This window comes from Ahaetulla prasina, chromosome 7 (genome assembly GCF_028640845.1).
Source record: "Ahaetulla prasina isolate Xishuangbanna chromosome 7, ASM2864084v1, whole genome shotgun sequence".
NCBI lineage: Eukaryota > Metazoa > Chordata > Lepidosauria > Squamata > Colubridae > Ahaetulla > Ahaetulla prasina.
This window is the reverse complement of record NC_080545.1, coordinates 97,111,820-97,127,792: the sequence shown is the minus strand read 5'-3', so window position 1 is coordinate 97,127,792 and position 15,973 is coordinate 97,111,820. Positions and strand designations below refer to the sequence as shown.

The window sequence follows — 15,973 nt, the reverse complement described above, 5'->3', positions numbered from 1 at the left end:
AACCAAAAAACACCAAAAAGGAAACCAAAAAAAAGACCAAAACAGCTCATCGCCAGCAATCGCAACACCCAGATAAGCAGAGATTAAGCACCAAAATTAATACAGGTAGTCCTCGAGTTAAGGCCACAATTGAGCCCAAAATTTATGTTGCTAAGTGAGGCATTTTTTAAGTGCCCCATTTTACCACTTTTCTTGCCGCCGTTGTTAAGTGAATCATCACATTTGTTAAATTGCTAACACGATTGTTAAGTGAATCTGGTTTGCCCCGTTGACTTCGCTCGTCAGAAGGTCACAAAATGGGATCACAGGGACACTGCAACCGTCGTAAATGTGAGACGGTTGCCAAGTGTCTGAATTCTGATCACGAAATTGACCAAAAATGGGCCTAACTCACTTTTTTCAGTGCCGTTGTAACTTTGAATGGTCACTAAATGAACTGTTGTAAGTCAAGAACTACCTATACTAGACTTAAAAAGTTGCATTTTTTTTCCCACCTCAAGCACAAAGTCCAGAAATGGTTTCCAAGTAGAAACAAAAGAAATTGTGGGGTTTTTTTCTATAAACAAAAAAATGTCAGTTTAGCCGTCTCTTCTAACTCCATCAACTTTGGCAACTGGCTCATATTTATGACGGTTGCGGTGTCTTGGGGGTCATGTGATCCCCTTTTGCGACTGTCACACAAGCAAAGTCAATGGGGAAGCTGGGTTTGTATAACAACCGGGTTATACATTGTAAGCCGCCCTGAGTCTTCGGAGAAGGGCGGGATATAAATGTAAATAAAATACAAATACAAAAAAAAATTATTCACTTAACAACTGTGGCCATGAAGGTCATAAAACGAGGCTAACACTCAGTGAACAACTGCTGGGTTCAATTGAAATGTTGGGTTGAATTGTGGTCGTACGTTGGAGGACTACCTGAACAGAGTGTTGTGTCTTGCCCGCTCTCACTGCAGCCGGGGCCTTCTTATCTGCTTCCGAACGCTGAGGAATGTCCTAGTATGCCTCCTGGCCCCGGCCCTGGCTCCATGCCCAGACAGGCTGAGGAGGAGGAAGCACCTCCAGCCCCCAGCTCTGGCTCCATGCCCAGGCAAATGGAGCAACTAGACCCCTCCCCCTCCCCCACAGCATGTGAGCCTGAGGAAGGTCAATTGCCAACAGCTGCCGACTGGAGTGGCCCTCGCGTCAGAAGAATTGATAGGCGGCGGCGACAGAAGGAAGGGAGGGGCAGGCCTGGATAAGTGCTGAGTCATGGAGCCACACCCCATGGCCTATATGAAGGATCTGCTTTCTGGCATTCTCTGAGTCAGGCAAAGTCTAAACATATCTTGCTGAAGTCACTTTCTGGTCTCCTGCCTGCCTTGAGAACTTTGCTAGGACTTTGGCAGAGCTGCAGAGGCACGCCTGATTCGGATTTCCCTGACCCGGCCGTCAGCGGAGGAGTGGGACACGACACAGAGCATGGGTGGGAGCATAGGAGCTCTTTTAGGCAATTCCTTCGGGGTGACCCCCACCCAACTCTCGTCCCTGACGTTGTCCGCCTTTCTTCCTGTCCAGCAGCGCCTGACGGAAGAACTGCACACCATCGAGAACGGGTACCACGACAACCCCACCCTGGAAGTGATGGAGACATTATCCGAAATGCAAGAGAAGAAGGTGAACTTGAACGGGGAGCTGGGAGACAGCTGGATCGTGCCCATGGACAGCCTCACCAAGGATGAACTGGACGAAGAAGAAGACACCCACTTATAAGCGGTGGGGTTGCGTGTCTTGTTTTTTTTTAACAAAAGGAAAGAACGAGGGGAGGAGGAGACGTGAGCATAGAAAAAGATGGAACTTCACGCTGCCCGCTCTCTGCCCCCCCCTCCTCCCTCCCTCCCTCCAAATTTCTATAAAGATGGAAAACTCAAATCTTTCGCCACAAGTGCCGATGCAGGAAGGACGGGCTGGGATGGCACCAGTTGGAGGTGGCACCTGCCATATTTTTGTGAATTTCTTTTTTTTATTATTATTATTATTATCAACGTTCTTTTTAAACCCATCGGCTTTCGGAAGCAAAGTTATATTATGTACACGTACTGATTTTTTAAGGGCAATGCGCTCTTCTTTAAGCATGGCCGAGGCTCGGAGCGGTGTCAGTAATGGGGAATCTGGAGAAAGATCACAAATTGTCCTGGACACAGGAAATCTATGGAGAAGAGAACCTTTCCTGATGCCACCAATTGTTTGGGGGTGTTTTTTTTTTTGTTTTTTGTTTTCCTTGATGGCTTTTTGTTTTTTGTTTTAAGCAAAAAAGCAAGTCTCTAGTCCTGACGACGACTGAGCGAGCTGGGTTTAAAAGACAAGCTTTCAATCTGAAAAGATGGAATTAGGAGCAGGATTTCTCAGGTAGAGAGAGTGGAAAATAATAATTTTCTCCGGTATGGCTAGCCGAAGTGGGATCTCTTATGCAGCAACACAATCCTACGTGCTGAGATATATATATATATATAACTTGCCCTCATTTAGATCTGCAATGGAGGCCAAACAAGGGATTTGGCCCCAAATAGGACAGACGTTGGTGGAAGCGCCTTCTCTCTTTTCAAAACTGGATTTATTTCCTCCGCCGCCACGTTTGGGGTCATCTTCAAAAATCTGGAAAGACAATTTCCGTTCTTGACCCATTGCGTGTGGCCGACAATGCTTATGCGAGCTGTGTGTGCTTGGCTTTCAAACACGGGCTGCAAAACAAGTGAAGGTTTGGAGAAGGGACCCAGGGTGTGTATGTGTGTGTGTTTCGGGGGTGTATGTGTATGCATGTGTTGAAGTTGCAGCTCTCAGCCGGGAGAGCAAGGCACTAGGATGTCAGGAAAACGAGAAGCACAGCAAGTTTCGTAGACCCCCAGCTTCTACATCCAGAATTAAATGTCCTTGGAGATCCTCAGTGATCCAGGTCACGGCTGTCCCAAAGGTGCCTTTTTTTCAAAAGGCGACTAAACTTCGTTTTGCCTTGAAAACGCTTTGAAAACGCTTGAAAAGCTTTCGCTTCTCATCCAAGAAGCTTCTTCAGTTTCTGGCTGAATGGTGGAGGATGGAAGGATTTAACATTCCTTGCAGTCATCTGGTCGTTCGTACTCTTTCTGAGAGTCACTGAGGCCACTTGGAGGTTTATCTAACCTGAATAGTGCAAATTGGGTATGGGGCCTTTTTTGGAACTGCTGAAAGGAACTGTGTTGTAAACAGGAAATAGTGGGTGTCGTAGCCGTCCCCCTCTGTTGAGGGACAGCTGTTCAATCTTAATGCAGATAGCAATAGCGCTTAGAGTTATATACCGCTTTACAGTGCTTTGCATCCCTCTCTAAGCGGTTTACAGAGTCAGCATTTTGCCCCCAACAATTTGGGTCCTCATTTTACCCACCTCGGAAGGATGGAAGGCTGAGTCAACCTTGATGACCTCTTTAACCCCCTTTCTCCAAGATAAACTTCCAAGGGACCTCAGTGATCCTCACGACCACATGACTGCGAGGAAAATATATATATATATATATATATATAATTTACATTTATATCCCGCCCTTCTCCGAAGACTCAGGGCGGCTTACAGTGTATAAGGCAATAGTCTCATTCTATTTGTATATTTTACAAAGTCAACTTATTGCCCCCCCAACAATCTGGGTCCTCATTTTACCTACTTTATAAAGGATGGAAGGCTGAGTCAACCTTGGGCCGGGCTTGAACCTGCGGTAATTGCAGGCTGCTGTGTTCTAATAACAGGCTTCTTTACAGCCTGAGCTATCACGGCCCCTATATATAAATCCTGCCATCCTCAACTTCAAATATAACCAGAATAGGGAAGAAGACATCTTCTACACTGTCATCAGCGCCCTCAAGTCCATCCAGTCAGAGGTCAATTGAGAGTATGTTGCAGCTAGAGAAATCAAATACATCCCAAAAGGAGATATTAGCGATGCTCCAGGTGTTCCAGCAGTGGTGTGTTGCCCTCCCGGTTCAGACCAGTTCTATAGAACCGGTAGTAAAACCGGCGGGAGGCTCCGCCCACTGACCCAAGCGTCATCAAAACTCTTCTGCGCATGCGCAGAAGAGCGAGCACGCGGGCACAGTGCGAACCGGTAGCAAAGGTAAGTAGAACCCACCCCTGTGTTACAGGAATCCGTGACCAAAAGCCACAATGAGATAAGGAAAAAAAATAGGGGAAGCGAGAAACGATACGGGAGAGATGAAAGAAAAAAAAATTCAAAATACGGATGGAAAAAAAAAACCATCCTCCACCATTCAGAACTGAAGAAACCTCTTGGATGAGAATCGAAACGTCTTCAAGGGAAAACAAAGCCCGGTTGCCTTTTGGGGGGGAAAAAAGTTTGGGAGATACACAATCAAACAAAAGGAGAAGCAGAATGTATGGGAGGGGGAGGGGAACATTAATTGGGTGGGTTGGGTGGAATTTGCCATAAGAATGCTAGCAATATGAAGTCCGTCCAGACTGAAAAAAATCATCTTGAAGAAGAAGGGGCTTAGTTGTGCCTTGATGTGGATCTACAATTGATCCTTGCCCTTCTTGCAATTCTCCCCAGCTGTGGGGACTACAAATTGTACAGGTGTCTACTGCGTGTGTGTATGTGCGTGATGGGGAGGTACGTCTGTTCATACTTCCCTTCCTTGCCTTATCCACAGAGACGTAGATATATCCCACTTAAGGAATGGGCGAAGGAATGGATGAGCTGTTCTCCTTTGATTAAGATTATCTCCACATCTGTTTCCATATAGGACCCCGATGGCTACGTAGAACTGTAAGGGACCTTGGGAGATCATCTAGTACAGGGTTTCCCCAATCTTGGCAACTTTAAAATGTGTGGATTTCAACTTCCAGAATTCCCCAGTCAGCTCCCTGCAATCAAAACACAAGATTCTCGCAGTCTTCTTTAACTAGATTTATTGAAAAGGGGGGAAAAGTTAAGTTGTAGAACTCTTGGCCACTGGATACCTTTATTATAGCACCTCATTTATCTTTCTTTCTGGTGGAGCTTTCTTGATCCTCTCACTAACCAGCTATGGTGCACCGGGGAGATGTGCTATTCATGGTCAAGGAAGACTGATGGGGAAGTTTTGTACTTGCAAAACCAGTGTCTCTCAACCTTGGCAACTTTCAGGTTTGTGGAACTTCAATTCCCAGAATTCCTCAGGCAGCCATGGAAACTTTAAAGACCTATGGACTTCAACTCCCAGAATTCCCCAGCCAGCTGCCTGCAACTAAAACACAAGATTCTCATAGTCTTCTTTAACTAGATTTGTTGAAAGGGGAAAAGAGTTAAGTTATAGAAATCATGGTCACTGGATACAATTACTACAGCGCCTCATTTATCTTGCTTTCTGGTGGAGCTTTCTTGATCCTCTCACTAACCATACACGGTGCTGGCTATTCATAGTCAAGGAAGAATATGGGAAAGTTGTCATATCAGTGTTTCTCAACCATGGCAACTTTAAGGTATGAGGACATCAACTCCCAGAATTCCCCAGGCACCGGAAATGAAGTCCACAAACCTTAACGTTGCCAAGGTTTTAAAAAAAAAACTATCATCGTGAAGTATTTGGCAACCTCTAAGATATCTTCAAAGGCTTGGAGAAACCCATAAAATATGCCAAGGTAACTGCAGCCAGCCAACTCAGGGCTTACATTTTTTGCAAACGTCAGCTTTTGCTGGTGTCCTCAAATAACCTGCTGGTGTTTGCCTTTTGGTTAGTTTGGGGCTTTTTGCAAGCAAAAGAAAACTTCCAGAAGCAAATTTGCATAACTCTCCCGAACATCTGAGCGATCAGTGGCTGTTCATAGAGGAATTGGTTAGGAACCTGGGCAGAATAGAGAGCATTAAAAAAAAAAAAAGTTAATGCTGCAACTGAAAATTGCTGAATTCTGCCTTAAAAAGAGGAGCAAAGTCCACGGGGAAGCCAGATTCACTTAACAACCGGGTTACTAATTTAATGACTGCAGCGGTTTCACTTAACAACGGTGGCAAGGAAGGTCGTAGAATGGGGGCAAACTTGCTTTTAACCACTGCCTTGCTTCGCAATAGCCCTTAGACCAGTGGTTCTCAACCTTTATAGTGCTGTGACCCCTTTAATACAATTCCCCATGATGTGTAGCCACCCCAACCATAAAATTATTTTTGTTTTGATCGCGCCTGAAGCCATATTGGCTAGCGATCTGAACTGCTTGCGATTGCCTTGAGGACAGAGGCATTAAAGCGGAGACTCCTCCCCTATTAAGTTTAGCGCGCCTGAAGCCAGATTAGGCTAGCGATGGGGAGCGATTGCAGCTGGCTTGAGAGGGAGACATCAGAGCAAAGATTTCTCTCTTTTTTAATTCATCGCGCCTGAAGCCAAATTCGGCTAGCGATTTGAAGAGCCTGCAGCTGGCTTGTGGAGTCAACCATTGGAGCGCGATTCTTCGACTCGCAAGTATACTTCCCATATTTCCGATGGTCTTAGGCGACCCCTGGAAAATCGTCATTCGACCCCCAACGGGGTCGTGACCCACAGGTTGAGAACCACTGCTCTAAGGGGTTTACAGAGTCAGCATCTTACCCCCCCCCAAAAATCTGAGCCAGCGACAGAAATGTGGGGCTCAATTGACAATACTACCTCTGATGGGGAGAAAAATCTTTGCACCCCCCCCCCATATGTCTTCGAGATACTCGGGGTTGCAATCCTACGGCCCTACTCTGGAGTCTATCCAAGCTGCCCTCGCTATCCTTGTTTGTAGAAAAGACAAGGAAGTGGGAAGACGTTCGGTCTGCCAAAGAAAATAATTGGAAGGAAACTGCTGTAAGAAACGATAAAACTGACCAAAGGCTTGTTAATAATGGAAGCTCCGACATCACCCCAGCCGCTCGTAAGATCTTTGGGAACAGAAAGAGATAACAGGATGGGCGGAATCGCCGATACTTCCTTAAAAGATGGATTTACGGTGCCTAGATGGTGGAAAGGTGACTTTTATTTTTAAAGACAAAAGGGTTCTTTGGAAACACCCTGTTAGAACTAGGGTTTATTCGGATATTTGTATCAGAGAGGGAGCCGCAATTCTGAATAATTGGGCAAGATGAACTTTAACAGTATGTAGTGATTCTCACTCATCCAGGTCAGGGTGCTTTTTCAGGAGGCAACTGAACTTTCTTGGTGTTTTTTTCTTTTCTTTTGAAGAAGTTTCGCTTCTCATCTAAGAAGCTTCTTCAGCTCTTCCATTCCTCACTGTCCTGTCAGAACTGAAGAAGTTTCTTGGATGAGAAGTGAAACATCTTCAAAAGAAAAACAAAAAAACAAAGTTCAGTTGCCTCCTGAAAAAGCACCTTTGGGACAAACCTTAAAGCAGTTGGCAACCCATCCTGTCTTAACCTCAGCAACTTTTAAAACGTGTGGACTTCAACTCCCAGAATCCCCCAGCCACCCATGCTGGCTGGCTGGGGGATTCTGGGAATTGAAATCCACACATTTTGAAGTTGCCAATATGGCGAAACACTGGAGTAGAGATCAGTGGTGAAATCCAAATTTTTTTTACTACCTGTTCTGTGGGTGTGGCTTGGGTGTGGTGTGGCTTGGTGGGCGTGGCAGGGGAAGGATACTGCAAAATCTCCATTCCCACCCCGCTCCAGGGGAAGGATACTGCAAAATCTCCATGCCCACCCCACTCTGGGGTCAGCCAGAGGTGGTATTTGCTGGTTCTCCGAACTACTCATAATTTCCGCTACCGGTTCTCCAGAACCTGCTGGATTTCACCCCTGGTAAAGAGTCATATTACTAGAACTTAATTGATTGGCTGATTTGTCCATCGGAATTAGAAGAAGACCTAGTTTGTCCAGCAGAAAAGCCCAAATGTTGGTTTAGTGTGCAGGTGGCATTTTTCCTTGTGGTCTGAGATATAGAATGTGACACACCTGCCATTCAGTGATGGTTTACTCAACAAACCAGACCTAAACAAACAATGGCTCAATGAAGCACGTGAGCTGAGGTTGATGACATGGACTTTCGTGGACCCACAGGTGGTCCTCGACTTATGGCCGCAATTGAGCCGAAAATTTCCATCGCTAAGCAAGCCAGTTCTGTTGTTTGGCTCCAATTTACGACCTTCCTTGCCACAGTTAAGTGCTTAAGTTAGTAACATGGTTGTTAGGTGAATCGGGCTTCCCCATCGACTTGGGCTTGTCGGACGGTCGCAAAAAGAGGATCGCGTGACCCTGGGGCAGTGCGACCGTCATAAATACAGACACCAGTATGGTGTCGTAAGCCAAGTCTTGTATTTATTTTCCCCAATTCCTTTTGCGCTTCTGCAGGATTCGGTTGTGCACGCAAAACCACCTCCTCCCTTCACCTCCATGGCTGCTCGCCGCCGCCAATCCACGGTGTTGGAAAGTCAGGACTGCGGGTGTAAAGCAAATGTGGGGGGAATACATATAAGTCTTAAGTGCTATTGCTATTAAAAATTGTCTCAAGGTCAAGACTTCCCGCTCGAAATGATTTCAAAGTTTAAGCTGCATAAGCCATCGAAGGCAGAAAATTAACTTGTGTTCGAAGTAGGGAAAAAGGATTCAGTGGTTCTCAACCTTTATAGTGCTGTGACCCTTTTAATACAATTCCCCACGATGTGGCGACCCCAACCGTAAATAATTTATCACGCCTGAAGCCGTATTGGCTAGCGATCTGAACTGCTTGCGATTGCCTTGAGGACGGAGGCATTAAAGCCGAGACTCCTCCCCTATTAAGTTTATGGCGCCTGAAGCCAGATTAGGCTAGCGATTGGGAGCGATTGCAGCTGGCTTGAGAGGGAGACATCAGAGCAAAGATTTCTCTTTTTTAATTCATTGTGCCTGAAGCCGAATTCGCGATTATTCAACTCGCAAGTATACTTCCCATATTTCCGATGGTCTTAGGCGACCCCTGGCAAATCGTCATTCGACCCCCAACAGGGTCGCGACCCACAGGTTGAGAACCGCTGACTTAGTTGGTCGGTTCTACAATCTATTTCTTGAGGAGTTTCTTGGTTAAACATCTCAGTGAAGACGTTATTTGGAGTGAGCGGCTCCTGCACAAGAGTCATTTCAATAGTTCATTTCATTGAGTTTTGTGAGGTTTTTCCCCCCCAGGATCCATATTAGAGCAAATGAGATTGGAGCGTAGCGACCTCAAGTAAGAAGAATTTGCTAACCGCCATTCAGCAACGGATTAGGAGCACCGGCTTGTTTGTGGCTTTGGTTATTTTGGGAGCTAAAAGCATTTCATTTTTTCCCCCTCTCTCCTTATTCACAAATCCTTTATGCAAATCGAAAGGGTTATCTACCAATTTTATCTGTTTAGCAAAATGTCTGTGGAGATCCGCAGTCATCCAGGTCACGGTTGTCCCAAAAGTTTTTTGTTTTTCAAGAGGCAACTGGACTTTCTTCGTTTCGCTTCTCATCCAAGAAGCTTCTTCAGCTCCGAACGACATTTTGCTTCTTGGATGAGAAGAGAAACGTCTTCGAAGAAAAACCAAGGAAGTCTGGCTACCTTTTGAGAAAAAAAAAAAACACCTTTGGGACATACCTGTTTAGCATCGCCATGGACCAATCTTTTATTGTAAAACATTTCAAATTAGCAGATTGAGGCTTACTACTGTGCCTATCATGTTTTGTATTGCATAAGAAGCAAGTTAAGACTTGGGGGGAGGGCATGCATGAGATGAAATGAGAAGGGGACACATTTGAAGAGCAAAATCAAGCTGATATTTTCCATCGGAAGACAGAAAATATCTCTTTCCGTTGTGTCCCATCACACCAAAATTCAAGACGGGTTGAAGGTTTAGTTCTGAGTTTAAAATCAAACTTCTCGGCACATCGTTCTCTTTCTAAAGCTTGGGACCTTATGTTGTGTCTTCGGCTCCCGAGCCTCGCCTCTTGGCAGAGAGTGACTCAGATAGTGAAGGGGAAGAGCCGACAGGGCTTCTCTCTGCAGGATCTTCCTCTCTGGCTCCGCTCCAAGTTCCAGAGGCAGGCCAGGTGGAGGAGATGACGAGGCCTCTTTCTCCCGCACCTTCGCCCTCCCAGGCAACGCCTCAAGACCCAGCTGCTGACAATCAGTCCTGGTTAAATCCCAGGCATCGCAGAAAGGAGAGGCGGGAACAACAAAAGAAGGGGTGGGGCAGGCCTAGAGAGTGCTGAGTCACAGAGCCACACCCCACAGGGTATAAAAGCAGGAGCTGCTCTATAGCTTCTTGGGGACAGACAAAAACTGACTCTTGGAAACTTTGGCTGCAATATTTTGAGACTAAGAATTTGGCTTCTGGATTTCTGCTTATTTCTGAACTTTTGGTTGCTCCAGCAACGAACTGCAGTTACGCTGGCTTCTGAGGAGATAAGAGAAATTGGCAGGCAATCGCAGGTTCGTTGCCAGAACTGATACCTATCGTAGGACTAAATTGCTGGCAGATATAGTCAGCTCGCGTGTCTTCTTGGTTGTGGTTGGGGGGGGGGGGGACAGAATACCTTAGAAAGGACCCAAACAGAGGCTAAAATGCTTGTATTAAAATGCTTGTAAAATTGACTTGTGAGAATTCAGCGCCAAAACTTGTTGCTAAGCGAGACATTTGTGGAGTTTCGCCTCATTTTTATGACCTTCCTTGCCGCAGTTGCTTTAAACGAATCACTGCCATTAAGTCAATTACACGGGGGTGTTAGGTGAATCTGGCTTGTCAGAAGGTCGCAAAAGGAGGAATCGCGTGACACTGCGACAGTCATAAATATGAACCAGTTGCCAAGCGATCCCATGTTGATCAGGGGGATGCTGATAACGGTTGTGTGGAAACCCGCCATAAGTCCTTTTAGTTCAGTCACTAAACAAACTGCTTTAAGTCGAGGACTACCTGAATGATTCTAGCTCAGAAGATTTGAACCCTTCCAGGCTTCTATGGAGGTGCTTCTAACGCCTCTTCCATGGTTCTAAAAATGTGCAATTGGGCCACTGGATGTTTTCATTAAGCCTTAAGAGACATTGCAATCTCCTACGTCCAGAAGGACTGTGTCTGTGCGTGTGTTGTGTGTGTGTGTTGCAGCTTACTGGGCCTCTATTTTTGTAATCTGAATGGACTGTGGCATACATTTTAGCCCCTTCTGATTGTAATAAAAAAAAAATTGGGGCGTTGCACCCAACGCTGTATAGTTCCCCCACCCCCCCGGCACATTTTGTGTCGAAACAGGAGTCGGGTATACACTGGAATTCTTAAAAAAAAAAAAAAAAGATTGGATTGTAAAAAGTATGGTTACATTTTCCTACAAAGTATATTTTGATGACATTGCTTATTACTGTCAAATAAAAAAGAAAATTTTCTGTTGTGGAGTGTTGACTTCTTCTCTTGCCGATAGATTTGGCTGACTTGTGGGACGAAGATCGACAGTAGTGGCTGGGGACAGCAAAAGATGTCACTTTCTGTCCAACCGGAAGCTGGCAAACGGGCAGTTTCTAGCCTCCGGAGGGTGGGGAAGGCAGTTTTCGCCCTCCCCAGACTCATAGGGATGCTCTGGAGCCAGGTGAGAGAAAAATGGGCCTACCGGGCCATCGTGTGCCAGGAGAGGTGGGGGGGGTCGCATGCACATGCATGTAGAATTATGGGTATGGGTACGTGCCCCGCCTCCTGGCACGCGATGACAAAAAGGTTGTCCATCACTGGTCTAGGAGGTCTCCCTGAAACCTGGGAACGAAAACAGGCCGCCGGGGGGGGGGGGGGGCACTGCATGCCCCCACCCCCCATTTTGGGCCTAGTAGGTCTCCCTGCACTTACCTGGGAACCAAAATGGGGCACATGGGGACTCTTGGAAGGGGCGAGGCCAGCCAGCAATTTAACTACCAGTTCGCCCGAACCGGCTGAATCCCACCACTGGCTCCAAAGGTGGTAATGTAAAAAATGGTCATAAGTCACTTTTTCCAGTGCTGTTGTACGTTTGAACGGTCACTAAAACGAACGGTTGTAAGCCCAGAACTACCTTTATCGGCATGTAATGACGTAAGAGCAAGAGGAAATGGTTTCAAGAAACAACCTGCAGAGATTCTTAGTCATCCAGGTCATGGTTGTCCCAAAGGTACTTTTTTTTTTTTTTCAGGAGGCAACTGGACTTTTTGAAAGACATTTCGCTTCTCATCCAAGAAGCTTCTTCAGCTCTGACTGGATGGAGGGGAATGGCAGGATTTATTTATTTTATTTTATTTTATTTGCATTTATATCCCGCCCTTCTCCGAAGACTCAGGGCGGCTTACATTGTGTAAGGCAATAGTCTTCATTCATTTGTATATTATATACAAAGTCAACTTATTGCCCCCAACAATCTGGGTCCTCATTTTACCTACCTTATAAAGGATGGAAGGCTGAGTCAACCTTGGGCCTGGTGGGACTTGAACCTGCAGTAATTGCAAGCAGCTGCTCTTAATAACAGACTGCATTAGTCTGTTGAGCCACCAGAGGCCCTTGCAGACCAAGCTGGTCATCTGCAGCCTTTTGAATAGAGCCTCTGAGGCCACTTGGAGAACTTCAAGAAAACGCCCGTTGCAAAAATCCCAAGCTCGGCATAATTCCTTTTTATTAAGAAAAAAAATGAACAAAATACATTCTCTCTCCGTATATACATTACATACAGCAAAAAAATTCTACATTGGGAATTATTCGTCTGTCCCCAGAGTCATTCTTGCATACATCTTCAAACCTGGCGGAACAATCGTACGACCGAACGATGCGGGGGCCAGGAGGCGGAAAGCAACGGGAAAGGACATCTGAAGATGCCCACAAAGCGGTGAGCGCGGCAAGGAAAAAAGGCTTCGCGCGCAACAATCGCTTGGTGTGCGCCGGGTGGGTGGCAAATCAAAAGGACTGGGAGGAGCTTCGTTGATGAAAGTGGAGATGGTTGGGCCTAGTGGTTATCCCACAAGCACGTTTGTGACAAATGGCCATGCACAGTTCGGTATGACTTACAACAGGGAGTCTTCAAACCTGGCCACTTTTAAGACTTGTGGACTACAACTCCCAGAATTCCCCAGCCAGCCATGCTGGCTGGGGAATTCTGGGAGTTGAAGTCCAGAAGTCTTAAAACAATCAAGTTTGGAGACCTCTGATTTTCACAATCTAGCTGAACTGCGTTTTAGCTCATCCTAGACGGGACCAAACGGCCTCGATTCCTTTGGTATTAAAATGCCTTTGGCTCGCCCTGCCTCTCTAATCTTAACGTTTTCTTTTCTGCTGTTTTTTTTTTTTTTTTGTAAAAAATATAATGATTAACTTCCCACGCCTTCCTCTGCCGCTAGTGATCCTTCGAATTGTTTTTCCAACCTGAGACACTCGCATCAAAAAGCACCTGGCCAGAAAAAAAATGTGCTGCAGGACCAAGAATCTAGGCTTATGTCAAACATAAACCAATCAAAACCCGCTTCTAAGAGCACCGGTCAAATGTCTCTCAATCACACGCATGCACACAATCTCTCTCTCTCACACACACACCACTTTGAAGGGCACACCTCACTCTTGGAGAAGGCCACCAAAGTTGACCAAGTCAATCTACTGAATTCCAACCCTTGCCATTTTTCCCAAAGCTATGTCCACATCGGCCGCTTGGGACAGATTTATATTGCTTTCTTGCGTCTTTTACTGGAGAATCTGCGCGTTTTTCAATTTTGGGAGAACACTTTTGAGAAATCAAGAGGATGGATTTCCTCACTCATCCCTGGAAGTTCAGATACCTATCCGATTATTCTTGAGCTTCTCTAATCAAACCCAACAGGCTGCAAGGTTTTGTTTGTCTTAAAGGCCATTTCTTCGTTGAGCCAACGAAGCCAAGTCAACGCCAATCAGTTCTGTGTGACCTCAGAACTATGCCATAAAGGAGCTACAAACCCGTTAACTTTTTAAAGATGGAGCAGTTCAGTCTTGCATGACACCTGTCAGTCTTTCAAGACTTATCGAAATCCCGAGCCGATCTCTGAATGGCGTAAGGTTAGAGAAAAGGAGAAGAAGAAGAAATCCCGGATGTGCCAAATGGGAACGGATCAAACAGGGCTGACCGGAACCTCTTTGTCAAACTGAACTGTTTGGTTGTGCAATCAAAATTGCAAGATGGGAGGTGGGAAATAAACCTGGTTTTCTCCATTGTCGTATACCGCGATTTCAACGGTTGTTGACGACCTTCGGGTCAGGTTTCACCTGTCCTCTTCAGAGTTTTTAGCTGGTGGCCGTACAGGATTTCTAAAGGCAGAACTTCTTTAATGATCTGCTTCCTCTTTTTTCTACAGAATGATATTCGAGAATTTAGATTTAGACCCCTGGAAGTTTTGAAAGACAGCTTCACTCCACCACTTCCTGCTCTCTCTCACACACACACCACTTTGAAGGGCACACCTCACTCTTGGAGAAGGCCACCAAAGTTGACCAAGTCAATCTACTGAATTCCAACCCTTGCCATTTTTCCCAAAGCTATGTCCACATCGGCCGCTTGGGACAGATTTATATTGCTTTCTTGCGTCTTTTACTGGAGAATCTGCGCGTTTTTCAATTTTGGGAGAACACTTTTGAGAAATCAAGAGGATGGATTTCCTCACTCATCCCTGGAAGTTCAGATACCTATCCGATTATTCTTGAGCTTCTCTAATCAAACCCAACAGGCTGCAAGGTTTTGTTTGTCTTAAAGGCCATTTCTTCGTTGAGCCAACGAAGCCAAGTCAACGCCAATCAGTTCTGTGTGACCTCAGAACTATGCCATAAAGGAGCTACAAACCCGTTAACTTTTTAAAGATGGAGCAGTTCAGTCTTCGGCATGACACCTGTCAGTCTTTCAAGACTTATCGAAATCCCGAGCCGATCTCTGAATGGCGTAAGGTTAGAGAAAAGGAGAAGAAGAAGAAATCCCGGATGTGCCAAATGGGAACGGATCAAACAGGGCTGACCGGAACCTCTTTGTCAAACTGAACTGTTTGGTTGTGCAATCAAAATTGCAAGATGGGAGGTGGGAAATAAACCTGGTTTTCTCCATTGTCGTATACCGCGATTTCAACGGTTGTTGACGACCTTCGGGTCAGGTTTCACCTGTCCTCTTCAGAGTTTTTAGCTGGTGGCCGTACAGGATTTCTAAAGGCAGAACTTCTTTAATGATCTGCTTCCTCTTTTTTCTACAGAATGATATTCGAGAATTTAGATTTAGACCCCTGGAAGTTTTGAAAGACAGCTTCACTCCACCACTTCCTGCTCTCTCTCACACAGGACTTTCCAAGCTGAGTTATGCTCCTCTTTTGAAATTTGGGGGATCCCCCTGAAGTGTGTGGTGGGTGTGACAAGAGGAATTGTGATTAAAAAAATTGGGGCAATGCCCTCCAAACTGAGCAAAATGGATCCTTTTGGAGAAGATTTGAGGTCTATTCTTTCAACCCCCTGAAGTCCACAACCGCCCACATCTCTTGATATTTCTGACCATCCCAAGACTGCTAACGTATCTAGAGAAATCTTAACTGACCAGAAATGTCCAGCACTGTTTGAATGACCAAATCGCTAGCGTGGATCCAAATTATTAAAAGAAATATCAACGGATTCCACCTTTTCCTGCTGAACGGGTGATGGGAATGTCCAATGATGAAGTCTCTCTTGATGCCTTAACTACCGTACGCCTTGAATACCAGCTCGTAAGTAGAAAGCGCTACCCACCACTGCGGTGTACTCAAAGAAGGTTTAAGCCACAAATTTTACTTGCTGTTATGAAACGACGGGGTGTTTGTAGACCACCGCACATTTGAAAGTCTAAGGAGAACGGAAGTCAAGCCTTAGGGTCCATGGGTATGGAAGCCTGAGTGATACCTTCTGCATCTGAACAGTAGGGATGGAAGCAACTACGGGTTAAGGGCAGGTTATGAACTGCCGATGCTCTCTCAACGTAACAAAGGTTTAAAAGAAATTCTCAATTAAATCGTTCATCCAATTAGCACGCCCT

General features: G+C 45.7%; 1 protein-coding gene across 2 annotated transcripts in view; it reads left to right on the top strand.

The window, feature by feature from the left end:
• Positions 1 to 2,958, top strand: part of PODXL (podocalyxin like) — a 74,675-nt gene extending 71,717 nt beyond the window's left edge. Inside the window, exon 8 of one of the 2 annotated variants that reach the window (XM_058190426.1) lies at positions 1,560 to 2,958. In XM_058190426.1, the coding sequence (XP_058046409.1) occupies positions 1,560 to 1,751 (192 nt within the window). In that variant the 3' untranslated portion in view covers positions 1,752 to 2,958. Of the gene's footprint in view, positions 1 to 1,556 lie in introns of both variants that reach the window. The other variant, XM_058190425.1, reaches the window with a different exon arrangement.
• Positions 2,959 to 15,973: the final 13,015 nt, after the last annotated feature.